Source organism: Halichoerus grypus, chromosome 14 (genome assembly GCF_964656455.1).
Source record: "Halichoerus grypus chromosome 14, mHalGry1.hap1.1, whole genome shotgun sequence".
NCBI classification, from domain to species: Eukaryota; Metazoa; Chordata; class Mammalia; order Carnivora; family Phocidae; genus Halichoerus; species Halichoerus grypus.
Window position 1 is genome coordinate 45,799,755 of NC_135725.1, and position 18,361 is coordinate 45,818,115.

Consider the following 18,361-nt stretch of genomic DNA (forward strand, 5'->3'; position numbering starts at 1 on the left):
AGCACTTTAGTGAGTTATGAAAAAAAAAAGTAATCAGTTTTTCAAAGTGGACGTTGAGACATTCACTTCTGAGGGCGAATTCCTTTAAAGCTAAGGATTCAGCTGGATTTTGGAGACCAGATTCCCCAAGTCTTGGACTTGCCAACACTAAGAAGGCAAGTTTCCCCAGACATGGCATTTAGCTGATTGGAGTCCCCATTCTTTCCCTCTGGTCACAAGTCACTGTTTCAGGATCCTAAGTGGGATGAGCGTTTCATCTCCTGTAGCCAGGCTCTGTAGCAGGGAAGGAAAAGGTCTTTCCTGTGATGTGGGGCCCCACATGAGATTGGAGCAGCCACCAGGCTGTGATTCTGAGCATCCTGTGAAGGAATGGAGTACCATCTCTATACTTTATAGTACAGTGTATGTACTGGAGATCTTGGGAGAGTCCTCACTTCATAGATTGCTCATTTTACAGCTTAGATCATTTATTAAATATATAATTAATATTTTATTTATTATGGCTTCGCATGTCTGTACATTGATGTAATGTGACAAGTCAGAATCAAATTATTTGAACATATTTCTCATCTGAAGAACATCATCCCTGAACCATGGAACATTCCTAGTCAGAAGGTAGAAACTAAGGAAGCAGACTAAGGATGTAAAGGAACTAAATTCACATCAACATGCTAATGAAAACCTCTCTCAATGATGCTTGTGATTCTTTTTTTTTTTTTTTTAAAGATTTTATTTATTTATTTGACAGAGAGAGACACAGTGAGAGAGGGAACACAAGCAGGGGGAGAGGGAGAAGCAGGCTTCCCGCAGAGCAGGGAGCCCGATGCGGGGCTCGATCCCAGGACCCTGGGATCATGACCTGAGCCGAAGGCAGACGCTTAATGACTGAGCCACCCAGGCGCCCCGATGCTTTGATTCTTGATCAAGAGGTCAACTAGTAATTAATGGACATCTATGTGTATCTAGTGTTATATTAGGGGCTCAGTGAAAAGGAATTAAAGATAGGTTTTTTTTTTTTTGTGAGTTTCCAGGTCTTCATCATAAACTAGGGGTAGGTAAAGGCTGGGTACCTACTCTATACCCAAATCTTGAACTAGACCTGAAATTCAAACCTAGGTCTGTCTGACTATCCAGCATGTATTCCTAATATTTAGGTTATACTGATTTGTTCTTAGAGAAAAAAAGGGCCAATAATGCTCAAAATATGCCCAGCTATGGACATAATGATGATGATCATTGTAATACTAGCCTGTGCTCTGAATGTCAGAAAATATAAGGAGCATCGGGGAGATAGGGGCTAGTATTCTGGCTGAACAGCCACCTGCCTCACCCAACCTCCCATATTGTTCTTGATTGGGAAGCATCAACCCTTTATGCATCGGCAGTTTAGTTCAATGTTTCCCAACTGTCCCACTACCTTATCCTTTCCAATCTCACAGCCCAGGTAATTCCTTCCTCTTTCATTTTTTCTGAACGACTCCCCTTATTTGGATTCTATGGTCTCATTCCAGACATCACTGCCCAGTCACACTTGTGCAATTATTTAGTTACCAGTCTCACTGGAAGGAAGAAAATAGCCCTTGAAGCCAAGGTCTGACATGTCAATTTTTGGTTAGTAATGGTGGCTCATCCTAACATCTGCTGGGATGAACCTCCTACTAATTAGCAAAAAACAAATTGTGTCCATGTGCCGGCCATTTTGTTCCCAATGTAATGGTTTACATGTATAATTGACAGCTAATGTTCTCATTAGAAGCTTTCAGTACATCAGCGTGATACTTTCTTGGCTTGAAAAATGTTTCTGGACGTTAGCTGGTTGCACAAATTGGCCATATCCTTACTGATCTAAATTTGACAAATATTCACTGAGCATCTATTCTGTGCAAGGTTTGAGGGGCATACACATCTAACAACAGTCCCCCAAACAATCTTATTAAAGATGAAAAGTGTGTTCTCTGGATGAATATGACCGGTATTGAAATCCCTGCTCACAGATTACCAGTGATGTGACTTGAGACATATCATTTTATCTCCTAAGCCTTAGCTTTTTCATCTGTAAAGTGGGGGGGGGGGCGGTTAACAATATCTGGTTGTTCTGAGGATTTCAGGTCTATAAAGTGTCTACCAAAGTGCCTGGCACGTAGTAAGTGCTCAGATAATAGTGACGGTTCTTATTAGATAATGTTCTCCTCGTTTTGGTTTTTAAGAGACAAGGAAACTGAAGTTCAGAGAGGTGCAAGTGGCTGCAGAGACCAGGCTGAGGTTCTTGGCTTCACCTCTCACTTGCTGGGTGTGCTTGGACAAGTCACTAAACCTCTCTGGGTCTCAATCACTTCTTTCTTGCTAGAACTGTGCTTGGTACACAGCAGACACAATAAATACTTGGTGAACAAATCAATGACTGGTATAAATTGCAAGAACAGAGCTGACTTCTTAGGTATCTTCCCAGTTTAGATGGTCATGCTGTGATGCATTTAGATGCATTCCTGTTTTGTAAGAGCACCCATCCTAAGTCAGGAGAGAATATAACTTTTGGGGGTCTTTATTTCCTTTATGATTTTCAATGTTTATCAAAGACATGTTCCTTGTTAAGCTTTATGTTTTAGTTCTTTTGCTTTGAAACCAAAGCCATTATTTGAAGAAAACGATAAAAGTGAATTAATCTGAGCTGGAAGTGTGTATAATCCAACAAACACTGTCATATAATTTGCATATAAATGAAGTGGAAATAAAAACAAGTGGGAGTACTGTTTACTCTGAAACTGGATGGATACTAAAAAATCATGTTTTCCTCGTAATTACTGTCAAGGTTCGGAACGTTCATCTCCATGGGTAATTCAAAAACCACTGGGGAAACAGAGTGCCAAGCACTCCGGAGGAGCAAATGCTTATTAATTAATAATTTTCTCCTCTTTTTTTCTTCTCCCTTGATATTTTTTCAGGACACCCTGGTGGCAATGCATGAAGGCCGAGGTAGACTGCCAAAATGGCCACAGCACTTTCCAATTTTTCTTAACAAGAGTCGAGGTCTGTTTCCCCGTCCTTTGACTCTGGGCTGGCCTTATGACTTTCTTGGACCAACAGAATATGGTAGAAGTGACAGCATGCAGAATCCAAACTAGATCTCAAGAGGCTTTGCAGCTTTCATTCTTGCTGTCCTTGGAACTTGGCCATCACGTGCCTCAGCTCTGGCTAGCCTACTCAAGCGTCAGGGACCGTGCGGGGCAGAGATGAGCTTTTCCCACTGACATAGTCCTATGCCAACAAGCCCTCAGCCAGATCAGTGAGCAGAACTGTCCAGCTGAGCCCAGGACAAACTGTCCATTCAGAGAATTCTAGCCTAAAAAATTGCTTCCTTTTTTAAGCCACAAAGTTTTGGGCTGGTGTGTTACACAGCAAATGATCACTGATACAAGATCAAACCTACTGAAACTCTTCTGTGCTAAGCACGATCAAGAACCCATTTGTTGTCTTTTGTATCAACCGGCATGGTTTCTTTCATTTGGCATTGTGTACATGCAAAGGATGGCCATATAATCCATCTGCCAAACCAGCATGCTTTGGGATTAAATTGGGACTATCCTGGGCAAACTGGGATGTATCGTCCCCTTAAATTTGCAGTGCTGTAGTGGGGGTTATCTCTTTATGCTTTCCTTAAACACAGGATGTCATGGCCCACAGGGAATCTAGAGCTCTTCTCTCCCTGTATTTCACAGAGGAGGAAAAGTGAGGTCCAACGATGAGAAGTGACTTTCTCAAGGTTGCGCAGCTCATGCGTTATGTGGGGGAAAACCCCGCTGTCGTCAGCGTGGTAGAATGAGAACGCTTATGGAGTCAGGAGACTGCTGTTCGAATCGAGCTGCTGTCACTGATACAGCTGTGTGGTCTTGCTCTATAGTGATATGCCTTGTTTCTTCTACTAAGTTTAGAGCTCCTTAAAGATAGGAATTGGGAGTTCTGTGTCTTCACCTGTCGGCCACAAGCTTGATGCTTGGCACCTAAGAGGTACTCAATAAATATTCTCCTGAGGAAATTTTAAAACAACCAAATGCTCTGAGAGTCGCATTTTTGCTTGGGAGAGCACACAGTGTATGTAGAAAAAGAGGAAAAAAAAAAAATCCAGTCCGTCCCAGGGATGGCTCTTGGCAGCGCGAAGGGCAAAAGCCTCATTGGCTACCCTGGCTACCCTGGCCCAGAGGCCGGCTCTCAAGGCTTGTGCACAGTGAATGACCAGTCCGTGGTATTACAGAGGAGAGCATCACGTACAGCTGCGTCTTCTTGCTCTGTATCTCTGGGGGCTGTAGCATCAGCCAGCACAGCTGTCGTGATCCGGGTAATTACTGCCATGGTGGAGTCCTGTGTGTTGTCCAAGAGTCGCTGATTCAGAGCTTTGATCTCCCCTAACAGCGTCCTTGTCCTGTGAGCTCAGATCACAGAGACGATCGGCACTCTGCCAGGCCTTGCCCTAGGAGTCCCGCCCAACCTGAGAGCCCAGGCCTCGATCACTGGCATCTTCCCTCCATTCCTGCACACTTTCCCGACTGTTCCAGTGGCTGTGGGCTGACACCCTCTTAGCAGCCCATCAGCCCCTTCTACTCGGGGCCACGCCACACCTGGCCGGCCACAGGGATTTAGGAAAGCATGTCTGTCGCTCTGATTTTCCTCCCTGGGGCAGAGCAAAAGCACTGGTCTGAATAGCAGAACAATGGAAGGAGAGAGAGAGAAAGAGAGAGAGCGTGTGTGCGAGAGCACACGTGAGCGTGCACATCTCAGAAATGTCACTGTGATGTGAGCCGTGAAGGAAATTAACACATTCCAGCTCTTTGGCTGGAGGTTTCCAGGAAGCCAGGCCTTTGCACGGAGCAGATGTTCTGCAATTGCGTCGTGAATAAAGTGTTGCTTTAAGTAAGCCATACCTGTTACATGCCCCCCTTTACTGGGAAACCTCTCATGTTGGGAGTCCTTACACGAGGGGGTCCTTTTCTGGCTTGTAGGTGACAAGACATGGCTCTCCACCGGGCTGGATTATTTATAGGCCAGGCCAGTGGGACAGGATTTCTCTTCTGTCTTCTTCAAGTACGGAAAGTGGGATCACCACGGGGTTCTTAGGACTTTGGCTAAATTTCACTGTATGTTACCACGGTGTCCTATTGCAAATGCTTTCAGAAATGATATCCTTGGACTTCTGCTTTCTGGTATCATGAAATATGAGGGGGGAGCCCAGGCTGTGTGGTCACACAGACCTGGGTCTGAATCTCCACTCTATCCCCAAGGAAGTGATCAGGCAGGAGTTCGTTAACTTCTCTGTGCCTAAGTTTCTTTCTACTTATGCCAATAATACATAACATTATATATAAGTAAGATAAAATATATGTGTGTGTGTGTGTGTGTGTGTGTGTGTGTGTACACACACATTCCTATGCTAGCTGTTTCCTGAGATTCTACAATATAGCTTATTGGAAATACATGGTACATAGTACATACTGATGCATAGTAGGTACACACCTCTGTTGAATGAGATATGTGTGTAGGGCCATAATAAAAAGTACAGCTACTTGTTATCATTAGTTCCCTTATCTTTTGGGGCACTGGCCTAAGGACCCAGTTCAACAGTAGGAGAGATGTTCTTTTGATTTGATCTCTATTTAGGTTGTATTTTGCTGCTCATAAGATGGTATTGTGTTCAATGCATCTGGTACATACTAATGGTAGAAGAGAATATTGATTATAGTAATGATAACAATACAGGATGGAGAAGATCAGACAGGTAGGCATTTATACTACACGAATGCATTTCTTTAAATTATTTTTTGAATGGAATGAATAATGTACACGTACACAAATACTCCATAAAATAAAATGTGAGTTCCCCTCCTGCTTCAAACCTTCAGTTCCTCTTCTCAGAGACCATCACTGTGGCGGTTTGAAAACATGGTTGCCAATTCTTTGACACTCCTTCCATCAAGGATGTCATAGCCTATATGATGCTGATACAGTCTAGATAAATTTTTTGTCTCCTCCCCTTTAATCAAGACAAATTTATGACTGCTTTGACAACTAGACTCTGGTGGAGGTGACTCTCTGTGGCTTCTGAGACTAGGTCATCAAAGACCATGCAGCTTCTGCCTTGTGCTGCTGGGATACTCATTCTTGGAGCCCTGATTTCCTATCTACGATATCTGACTCTCTTGAGGCCACCATGCTGTGAGGGAACCTGAGTCGCATGGAGGAGCCACATGTAGGCTCTCCCATAGACCATTACAGGTGAGCCCAGCCTTTGAATCATCTCTGCCCAGGAACATCAGTGAAGAAGTCTCCAGATAAGTCCATCCCACAGCCAAAGTCTTCCCAGCAGAAGCCTCAGATGTTGTGGAGCAGAGACACGCCATCCCCAGTGTGCCCTATTTGAATTCCTGACCTACGTGATCCACAAACAGATCAAAATGTTTGTTGTTTCTGCACCACTAAGTTTTGAGGTGGTTTGTTACAGAGATCAGATAACTCGAACCATCACTATTATTGTGCACCTTTCCAGAGAGATCTGAGACATATATAAGCATACACATGTTCATATGTCACCCTCCTTTTCCTCTTAAAGCAAAAGGAAGCAGCCTACGCATACTGTTATATACTGTGCTTTTCACAAGGAGTCAACTAAACAAAGATCTACTCACCGGTTTGCGGACGTCAGGTAAGGTAATCCAGAGAGGAAACACTATGGGGAAAACAATTAGGAACGTGACTTGCTTTCGGGGGTTGGAAGGCCAGGCCAGGCTGAGAGGCTGGTCCTCCTCATCTTCACCCGTCTCTGTGGTCTGTGGCAGAAAAACAGAGATGAAAGAATAAACAAACAAAAAAGACAACAATGTACAAGAGCAAGAGCACAAAGCCAGGGAGGGACGCTCGGATCACCATCAAGAGTTTTCTTGGGTCATCCCAGCAGCTTCATCACAGGATTTTTAGGTTTGTCCAAGAACCCCGTCTGTCACAGTCTGAATCCCAGGGACAAACAAGACATGTGCACCCAGGAGGACTGAGGAACTTCCTTTTCTCTCCCTGAACACTCTTCAGCTTCTCCCTTAAAGGAAGGGATCATTCAGCTGGAGTGGGCTACAGCTACGAACCATGGACTTTTTTTTTTTTTTTAAAGATTTTATTTATTTATTAGAGAGAGACACAGCGAGAGAGGGAATAAAAGCAGGGGTAGTGGGAGAGGGAGAAGCAGGCTTCCCGTGGAGCAGGGAGCCGGATGCGGGGCTCGATCCCAGGACCCTGGGATCACGACCTGAGCCGAAGGCAGACGCTTAACGACTGAGCCACCGAGGCACCCCTGATCCATGGACTTTTTAAGAGAAACCATTTCTGCAGAGCAAAAGACCCCAATGCCCACCTTCTCCTCCTCTTCCCTTCTCCTTGAACACAAAGCTACAGGCTTCATTATGGGAATCCTTGGAAAGGAGTTTTTAAAATTAAAAATTAGAAAAAATTAAAATAAATATCTTATTTTTTATTTTTTTAAAATAAATTTATATGTATTTACAACATTGACTTTGAGTGGGCAAAGGCAAGTAACCATAGAAACAATTCAGTAACAATACTCAGCTTCCCTCCCTGGCCCTGGAATAAATAGTCAAGCTCACGGATTATTGTGTGGTTGTGAGTTTTTAACCATGCACAATCATCTTGTTAAATTCACAACCATTTTAATTCCAGCCGAAGGCTTATTACGCAAACACGTGTCCCATTCTCAGAGAAACAGAGTATGGGGGTCGAGCACGACACGGAGCCCAAAGGGTATCAACGGCGCAGGACCTCAGAGTCTGGGGTGAACTTGAGAGCTTCTGACTTCGCAGCAAGTGGCCAGGGTTTTATGTGCCACCTGCTGAAGTCGGTGGCTTCTGAGGGCCCAGAGCTAGAAGGGACAGAAGGTGGCTCCGGGCCTGGCAGGCTGACCATTAACCTGTCAAGATGGGCCCTCCGAGCCTTCAACACAGCACTGCAGACGGCATCAATCACTCCCTTCCCTGCTTGTTTAGAAACGAAAGTGCAGCAGGAGGATCAAGCATCAGATCTAAAAATATCTACAGGAACTTTTCCATGGATGCTTCCTTTTGAGACCATATAAATAACCCTCGTAGGCTTCATGAAGCTCCTGGCCCCCTGTGGCTCTTGCTTCCAGCAGTGTGCCCTATTTCCAGCAGCAGCCCTGCCACCCCCGCCCCCGCAGCACACCCTCTCCCTACGAGGTGGCACAGGGGCGGGCTCAGGCCGGTGGGATGGGAGGAAAGGACTCAACCAGCCGCAGGGCTGGGTGTGAGGCCCGATGCACTGTGGTGTTATGTTTATTTATAATTTAAACCCTAGTACTGCTGAAAGGATTTGTAGTGGTTTACACAATCACCCACACTCTCTCTCCAAGTGTGAAAATTAAAAAAATATATGTGTAAAAGGAATCTTACGCCGTACTGAAAAAAGTTGGTAATCACAGGTTTTATCTCTCTGGGCATATGTCCTTGGCAGTGGGTAAAAGAGTTTATAAGCAGCAAATATGAGGGAATTAAGAGGATTAGGTAAAAAGGCAGAATTGGGAAGTTGGCACAGTTGTATTTTTTTTTTTTTGTCATCCGGATCCTCGTTAAATATACTTCTCATGCTCTCCATCTCTTTGTTACACACCATGTTGGAAAAGAAGAAAGATAAAAACAACAATCTATGTTTCCTCCTTAGGAAACTAGAAAAAGGAGAGCCAATTAAATCCAAAGTAAGTAGAAGAAAATAAATAATAATAAAAAGTTACAGGAGAAATCAGTGAAATTGACAGGGAGGGAGTCAGTAAAGTCAGAAAGACCAGAAGCTGATTCCTTTGCTCCACAATTCGTGTGGTTCTACCCACTGCTTTCTCTTCTCCATCCTGAGGGCTCTCCTCCCTGATGGAAGCTTGGGCGTACTGTCTCTGGCTTCTCTTCTGAGACAACACCACGTCCTCCCAGGAGATAAAGCAGCCGTAGAGAATATCATTCCCCATTGAGATCGCCAGCCTCCCAAGATGTCAGCTGGCCCACATGAATAATCTCTCTGTAATGAGGCCAATGAGGATTTAGGAGACAGGTGCATTTTAACTGCTCCCTCCCAGACATGATCTTTCTTGTTGAACCCAAATGAATGACTCCCCCGCCACCACCCCCCATCGATGCCTCAGAAATGGGGAGGACTCATGGGATAGTTGAAGCATCACATCATTCCTAATAAGTACCTCATCTCATACCAGATGGGTGGTTTGATTCAGGCGGAGGATTCCAGCACTTCTCTGAAGACTCATCGAGCTGATCTGACAAGTTCATCGAGGCTCCTCCCCCTTCCAGGATTGACACTCCCCGCCCCCCCCCCCCCCCCCCCCGGGCCCATCTCACACTGCCATCTGCAATCTAGCAACTTCCCTCTAAACCCTAAGCTAACCTTTTTCTGAGAAAAAACAAAAGCAACTCTTTATGACTCATATCATTTTAATGACACCAACAGATGGTGACATTTCATCAATAACCCTTCTGCTTATAACCTACGGATTAGCTCCTTTCTCCATCTGCCCAAGTTACCAGGCAGGCAGTGCCATAGCAAATAGCAGAAAGTAATTGTCTGTTTAGATGCATAAGCTCTAAACATACTACTGTCCAGTGCAAACAATTAGCTCTATTGTCCAGCTGCCAAAAGCAGCGTTTGAGGTGGCGTTGCTAGGGCAGAAACGGGCAAGGGGAAGAGCTTGGGCTCAGGCCATACAAACAGTGCTCTTCAGGCAGAATCCACACAGCCCTTTGGGGAAGAGTCCTGCCACCGAGTACAGGAGCCCAGAACCTTGGGGTGGATTTGAGAGCTGTCCTGGGAGCAAGGCTGTCAGCATATTTGGGGGGAAATTTTCATTGTCTACTTGCCAAGTGCAATCGCACTCTGGTTCAATGGGCGACAGCTTGCAAGCTGGTCAGAAAAGTGGGAAAAAATATACCATTCGCAGTCTGGGGCCCGTTTTGCCTTTGCCCAAGCTGGGGCTGCTAGCATGATCACTGGCCTCAGCCCTGGTGAGAGGCCACTGAGGTTAGTGCACCGAGTTTTCAATTTTTCCTAGAGTTGTGGCATCTTGGCTTTAACCTTGTAGCAACCCCTCCTAGCCTCCTAAAGCTTCTGTGGCGTGTCCGCAGAGAACAAAGCAATGAAAAATGATCCGGAAAAAAATTCAAATGACTTCTGATATAAGGGTTTAAAATAGTTTGATGCCTGCTGGAGTCTCTGTAGAAGCCCTAGAATTGTGTGAAGCCAGGGCCAGCAATCACTGCCTCAAGGCTTTATAATTTCTGATACGGGAAATCTGAGACTAAACCACATGACTTTAAGTTCCCACAGAACGTGTGCTGGTTGTCGGAGCACGAAGGGATCAGGGCAGCGTGGTGGGAAGAGGGGATGCTGGAGAATCAGGAGTGCTGGCTTCCGGGCTCTGCTCCTGCTGTGATTTCTTGGGCAGGGACCACCATCATGTGCAGGTATTCATTGAGTGCCTTTTGGTGTGAACTAGTGCACTAGGTTCTAACTCTTGGTTCTAAGGAAACTTGGATTTAAAACAGGAGACAGAACAAATGGCCCCTGGGTGGCTCAGTCAGTGAAGCATCTGCCTTCGGCTCAGGTCCTGGTATCAGCGTCCTGAGATCGAGCCCCAAGTCGGGCTCCCTGCTCAGGGCTGCTGGCAGAACACGTGGCAAGAGCTTCTGATTCTGCCTGTTATGAACTCAGCTGTGCCCTCCCCTAATTCCTCTGCCGAAACCCTGACCCAATACCTCAGAATGTGACTGGATTTGGGGAGAGGGCCCTTCAGATAAAATGAGGCCATTGGGGTGGGTCCTTGTAAGGTGTCCTTAGAAGAGATTAGGACACACAGAGATACACCAGGGGTGTGCGCGCACAGAGGAAAGGGCTATGTGAGGCCACCATGAAAAGACAGCCATCTGCAAGTCAAGGAGAGAGGCCTCAGCGGAAAACAACACTGCTAACACCTTGATCTTGGCCTTCCAGCCTCCAAACTGTGAGGAATCATTTCTGTTGTTTAAGCCATTCAGTCTGGTATTGTTAGAACAGCCCTAGCAAACTAATATAGTGCCTAGCTGCATGGTGGATAGAAAGCCCACTTTCATCAAGGCCCAGAATAAAGACTCTGTTTTCAGCCTCTCTTGCAATGAGGCGTGGCCCTATGAGGTTCGGGCCGATGGGAGGTAGCCAGAAAAATCCTCCGTAGCTTCGGGATGTATCTTTAAAGGATGGAAGTGTGTCCTTCATCTCTCCTTCCTCCTTCCTGCTGGCTGGAATGGGAACATTTTGGAGAAAAACTATAAAAGGATCTGTGTTCCTGACACCCCATCAAGAGCTGTTCCAGTCCTGAGCTACCTATACTGACTTGAGAGAAATAGAAAATTCTGTCTTAATGTTGGAGAGGTGTGGAGAAAGGGGAACCCTCTTACACTGTTGGTGGGAATGCAAGTTGGTACAGCCACTTTGGAAAACAGTGTGGAGGTTCCTCAAAAGTTTAAAAATAGAGCTACCCTATGACCCAGCAATTGCACTCCTGGGTATTTACCCCAAAGACACAGATGTAGTGAAAAGAAGGGCTATATGCACCCCAATGTTCATAGCAGCAATGTCCGCAATGGCCAAACTGTGGAAAGAGCCGAGATGCCCTTCAACAGATGAATGGATAAAGAAGTTGTGGTCCATATATACAATGGAATATTACTCAGCCATCAGAAAGGATGAATACCCAACTTTTACATCAACATGATGCGACTGGAGGAGATTATGCTAAGTGAAATAAGTGAAGCAGAGAAAGTCAATTATCATATGGTTTCACTTATTTGTGGAACATAAGGAATAGCATGGAGGACATTAGGAGAAGGAAGGGAAAAATGGGGAGGGGGAATTGGAGGGAGAGATGAACCATGAGAGACTATGGACTCTGAGAAACAAACAAGGTTTTAGAGGGAAGGGGGGAGGAGGGATTGGTTAGCCCGGTGATGGGTATTAAGGAGGGCACGTACTGCATGGAGCACTGGGTGTTATACGAAAACAATGGATCGTGGATCACCACATCAAAAACTAATGATGTATTGTATGGTGACTAACATAACATAATAAAATTAAAAAAAAAAAAGAAAGTGAATGGGATCAGGCGTAAGCTTTCTAAAACTAAAAATGCAGAGAATTAAATTAAAAAAAAAAAAAAAGAAAATTCTGTCTTACTCAAGCCACTGTTACTTTGGGTTTTGGTTGCTCCCAGTGGAACCTGACCCTGACTAATCCAATGTCCTCTTTATGAGGAATCAAGGGGGAATCATGTCTCAGCACTGGGAAAAGTCATGCTTCTTTTCAGAAACTTTGAAAAATCTTAGAAATACTGTGACTCAGGTAAATGATACTATTTTTTCCCCTTGCTTTGCACTGGGGAATTCAGAGCCAAATTTGTAACCTCCACCCACCAATGACAGCTCTGGGGTCTGTCTCGCTTCCTCCAGTCCCACTCTTTCCTCTTCCTTTACATCTTGTGCTGAATTTTCTCAAAAGTCTTCATTTTATCCTTTTTCCTCAGACATCTTTTTGCAAGCAGCCTCGAATCTTTGTAAAACAAGTTAGGGCAGACTCAAAACTGTAACTCCTCAGGGGCTGAATGGAATTATTTGGATAACTCTGTGTGTGTGTGCACGTGCGTGTGTGTGTGTGTGTGTGTGTGTGAGGGAGAGAGAAAGAAAGAATGTTACCCTAAGTGACAACTGGACAATCACCTTCTAGGATTCATTTATCAAGACTGAAGGTGGGACCCTGGAGTTCCGGCCATCAGAACACTTACAGATAGAAGAGAACAGTTCCAGAGATCAGTTGTTATCTATTGGGAGGTCTCTGGAGCCATCAACTTATTTTTTATTTATCTCACGAATGGGAGGATAGCCACAGCCTGTCCATTTGTGGCCTACTGAGAATCTTTTTATGTATGTATGTATGTATGTATGTATGTATCTATTTATTTATTTAAAGGTTTTATTTATTTGAGAGAGAGTGAGAGAGATCACAGAGGGAGAGGAGAGAAGGAGATGCAGATCCTGCTGAGCAGAGAGCTGGATGCGGGACCTGGGGATCGTGACCTGAGCCGAAGGCAATTAACCAACTGAGCCACCCAGGGGCCCCTCATGAGAATCTTTTTAGCTTCTTTGCATGTACATCTTATATACTGTTTCTACTTGTGCCTGGTAGGGATGGTTTGCCCCAGAAGAGGCATCAGATTTCCAGTGGAGGGGTCTGAGCTGGATTCATCAGTCTAGAGGTTGCTTCTCCAGCTAGAAAAATATTTCTTGGGAGCAATCCCACTGTTTATTTTTGTCTGTGAAGGGCATTGTGCAAGATTTCATTGTGAAGGTGAGCCCATTTTAATGCAATCTCTTCAATCAGAGAATTATAATGAAAACCCGGGAGGCATCTGAATATAGGCCATCTTCAAATTCAGTTTCATTGATTGCTAATAATGTCTTATCTCCAGTTTGCAAGGAGCAATCTCAGAGGATCACCTGGATCTGCCCAGGTTTCAGCTCGGTTGGGGTTTGATTCGGGTTGGAAATGAAGTTCTCACTTCTCTTTCCACTACAAAAGGACGACACACTTCAGCTCTCAGGAGTGCTATTTCTTCTCCCTGGGGAGCCCCTTCAGTGTGGCATGATGCTGGAGAGAATAACAAACCAGCACTTAAATAGCCATGAAAAATAGAACTCATTTACTCTAAAGCATTGGGCCATGGGTACGTTGGGTGAAGGTTAAGATTTTAAGTGGTTTGTACTTCTCCTTAGAGAGAATGATCCTTAACATATCTGCTGTTGTTGCTGTTTCTATCATTTGTATCTGTTTAGAAAAAAAAAAAGTTTATATCTCATGTTGTTCAGCCACGTAGATGCCCACATGAATGATCGAATGGGGCAAAGCTCACCAAAAGAATGTGATGTGTGCTAGGAATCACCTACAGGACCCAGGGGGGCTGAGAGTAGGAATACAGATTCATAAAAACATCTGCTGAGCCTAAGAAGTGAGGTTGGATGGGTGCATAAGGAATATTAAAAATATCACACTCCAACCAAGTTTTCAACAAGGCACTAATATAATGTGTAATGTCTAGACTATGTGGAGGCATTCATCTATAGACTGGGGATGGTAACTCTGAGGCAACTGTAGGATGTACAGTGCCTGGTAGAGACCTAGGGATCAACACACGTTAACCCTCTTCCCTTCTGCCATGAATCTCACCTCTGTGACTAACTAGTGGTGTGATCTTAGGCAAACCAATGGTAATGATGGCATGGCCAAAGAACATATACTACGTGTGATCTGTAAGGCACCTGGTCCTGGTACCCCTCACTGCACTTTAGGCCCCAGCAGCCCTTAAAATCTGTGTCATCTTGAGGCAGAACTTCTTTGCCCCTGCAATTCTTTACAGTGGGACCACCTTCCTGACCAAGAAGTTCTGTTACTCGGTTCATCGTATGGACACTGATAGATCACAAGAGACAAGCTGCAATCAAAGCCCTCTGAGATCATTTAGGATAGGAGCTTTAGGCTCCAAGAGAAGGAGCCCTGGAATTTCAGGGTTGAAGGGCCCTGGTCCATTGAGACCAGCCCCCCCCCCCCGCTTTGATGGATGTGGCCCTGGGATGAGGTGGTATGCTGAAGAAAGGTCACGGTGTGAGGCCAGACCTGAGTTACCTCCTAGGTCTCTCCCAGCTCAAGCTCTTTCCCCATTTCACACTGCCTCCCTTCCTTACTCCTAAAAAATATGTATGCTAAATAAAAATATAAATGTGTGTTATGCCAATTACACCAGCTTTATTTGTAATAAACTTGACCTATTAAACCCAAAATGCAAACACTAAGCACTTAATTGACATAATTGTGCTTAATTTTCTTGAGCCTACAACTGATTTCTGGTGCTTTGGATGGCCCACATTGCTGTTTTTAGTTGCATTCTTTTCCTTTTCTCTGAGTCTGCTGTGGACTGAGTGTTCGTGTCCCTCTGATATTCATGCTGAGGTTCTACGCCCCAGTGTGATGGTGTTCGGGGGTGGGGGCCTTTGGGAGGTGATTAGGTCATGGTGGCAGAGCCCTTGTGATTGGGATGAGTGTTCTTATAAAAGAGCCTCCAGAGAGCTAGCTTGTCCCTTCTGCCATGTGAGGACACAGTAAACAAAATGGCCATTTATGAACCAGGAAGTGGATTCCATCACCTGTCACTTGATCTTGGACTTCTCAGCCTCCAGCGCTGTGGGAAATACATTTCTATTGTTTCTAAGCTATTCGTGCTATGGCATTCTTGTTATAATATCCAGGGAAGGTTTGAAGGGGAAATGAAGAGCAGATTTGGGGGTATGTGGATAGGAGGGGCCAATGTGATGCCTTCTTCCCTCCTCTGTCTCTGCGGGTAAGATCTCCAAGGTGCCAGGTACAAATTTAAAAATGAAATGTGAGGCTGATATCAATGGATGCCAGGACTTCAAACACAGGTGAAGAAGAAAGACTTGTTCTTTAGTATCTCTGTCAAGGAAAAAGTACTGAAATCTTGCCCAGGCTTCTTGTGGTGGGGTGGGGGGTGGGGGAGGTGACAACCAAGACCACACCAATGGCCAAAATGAGGGCTTGAGATTTGTTGTGTACTTCATTGCCTGCTGCTGCCCCCGATTCCCATCACTGTGGATAATCTTGCACTAGCTACTTCTAAAATGAATGTCTAGGGGCCATCGTAGAAGATGGATTAAGCCCTTTACAATAATAAACTTTCCTGAGGCTAACTTTAGCAAGAACTGAAATAGGAGTTGGGTTATTTCCAGACTCCAGCATTCAGTGTTCAAAGGCCTAGAAACTCAGGGGAAGAATATAGACCACAAAACAAGGGACTATCTGCTTCTCCTCCTACCTCTGTCCTCTTTCATTATTGAAGCATTAAAAATACTCTCTTTGACAAAGATGGCATGTTTTACTTTTCCAATTAGGTTTCCTTGGGAGCCAGTGAAAAGGTGAGTGTGCCTTTACCATGTTTGTGTGGGAGGCTCTGAGAGAGAGAAGAATCTTGAAGGTGACTTACCTAATGAACTGTTGGAGAGGGATTAATAGATCAAGAAGACCCACTTCTGCTCCAGAACAGTCTTTTACAACATTACTGCTGTTATAAAATTAACTGAGATAATTCATGAAAGTTACTCAAAACGGTATAGTGAACACTCATGAAAAATAATAGTAATAATAATAACCAACATTTACTGAGTGGTTATGAAAATAATTTCTTCAAAGGAATCTAGGAGAAAGAAGTTTGACAAGTGAATTAAGATACTTCCAGCAATAAAATTCTATAACTCAATTAGTTGGCATAAAAGTAGAAACTAATAATTTTGTTCCTCCATCCATGCATGCATTCATCCAACATTTACTGAGTGTTCACTGACTGCAGTGATGTCGACAATCTAATTTATTTTCCTTTTAGGTAAGATGACTAAATAGAAGTCCTTTATAAATAGGATGAAAGGGAAAATTCCACAGCTCTATGGAGAAAATGCTATTTAATTTCAGTAGGTAGGCTGTAAGTAGACTTTCTATCAGAAATAAAGCTTCCAAGCAGATGGCAAGACTCATAATATTGTGACACCTTGATTCTGTGTTTTGTGCAGAGCTCAAAACAATAGCAGAGTTGGAACTCTCAAAGGTAAAGTTGCCAAAAATGCACAGTCACATTTTAATAGTGAAAGTCTCCGAAATCAACAACTATTTGGCAAGTAAAAGGTGCCTCCCAAGCAACATTCTAGAGAGCGCTCTCCATTTTGTAAGCTCAAATCACACCAGTGCTTTACAAAGGAAATCTATTAAAAAATGAGATATTTAGGGGTGCCTGGGTGCCTCCATTGGTTGAGCATCTGACTCTAGATTTAGGCTCAGGTCACGATCTTAGGGTTGTGGGACTGAGTCCCACCTCGGGCTCTGTGCTCAGCAGGGAGTCTGTTTGAGATTCTTTCTCTCCCTCTCTCTCTCTGCCTCTCCCCTGCCCCCCAAAATAAATAAATAAAAAAATTTAAAGAATGAGATATTTAAAAAGATAAATATCCATGTGGTTAGTGTATTAGTCTGCTTGGGCTGACGTAACAAAATGCCATAGACTAGGTAGCTTAAATAGAAGTAGAAATAGCATTAAAAATTTATGATAAACTCACACCCATAAGTACCAGCTGGCTTAGGGATGGATGGTACGTGATTCTCTTCTCCATTTTTCCCTAAATTGATTGGTCAATTAGTGGGGTCAACATACCAGTGGCCTTCATTATATCTATTACAGAAATAGAACATCATGCTTGAAATAGGCATATGAAAAAGATGGACCTATAAAAATATTCACTACTGGGTTGCGGATCATTTTGGTCTCACAGACCAAAAAATCTGTACTCAAAATCTCTAAGTGGCACAAGAAAAAATAAATTTGGGGACACCAGAGCCATAGTTCAGGATTTGCCAAGTAAGTTGTGTTGTGATTCATTTTGAAAGCAAACTCAGAGTTCTGGGATGGGTCAGCTAAGGGCTCTAATGGCTAAGGGAAACCTCATTTGTCATTTGCTCGATTTTTCTCTCTGAAAAGGGAAGGAAAACAGGACAGTCTGGAAGAAGAAAAACTGTTAGATCCCAATGATGGAAAACCAGAGAGCTGCATTTGGAAAAAACTGTTATTTACTCAACTCTAAGATGAGTCCTTAGTGACTGTTAATAACGGACAGAATGTTTGTGTCCTTCCAAAATTCATACGTTGAAGCCCTAACTCCTAGTTTGACTGTATTTGCAGATGGGACCTTGAAGGAAGTACTTAAAGTTAAATGAGGTCAAAGGAGTGGGTCCCTGATCCGACAGCATTAATGTTCTTGTAAGAAGAGACATCAGAGGGTGCCCCCCACCCTGCCTTATGTGTACAAGGAAGGCCATATGAGGACATAGAGAGAAGGCAGCCACCTGCAAGCCAGGAAGAGAGCCCTTGCCAGGAAGTGAATTGGCCAGAACCTTGATCTTGAACTTAGAGACTTCAGAACTGTGAGAAAATAGATTTCTGTGGTTTTAGCCATCCAGTCTATGGTATTTTATGGTAGCCCAAGCAGCCTTACACACACTGACAATATGAATATTTATCTTTTAAAAATATCTCATTTTTTCAGTAGTTTTTTTTTGGCTTTGAAATAAATCATTGTGTTCACTTGCTGTAATTTATTTTGAAATCACCTTTTTTTTTTTTTTACTCATTCTTTGAGTCTTTGAAAAATTCCTTTACTTT

General features: G+C 44.0%; 1 protein-coding gene across 2 annotated transcripts in view; it reads right to left on the reverse strand.

The window, feature by feature from the left end:
* The window catches only part of SLC24A2 (solute carrier family 24 member 2), a 249,579-nt gene that overhangs the window by 19,029 nt on the left and 212,189 nt on the right, over positions 1-18,361 (reverse strand). For both annotated transcript variants that reach the window (XM_078061283.1, XM_078061282.1), the window contains one exon: positions 6,675-6,815. In XM_078061283.1, the coding sequence (XP_077917409.1) occupies positions 6,675-6,815 (141 nt within the window). The remainder of the gene's footprint in view (positions 1-6,674; positions 6,816-18,361) is intronic.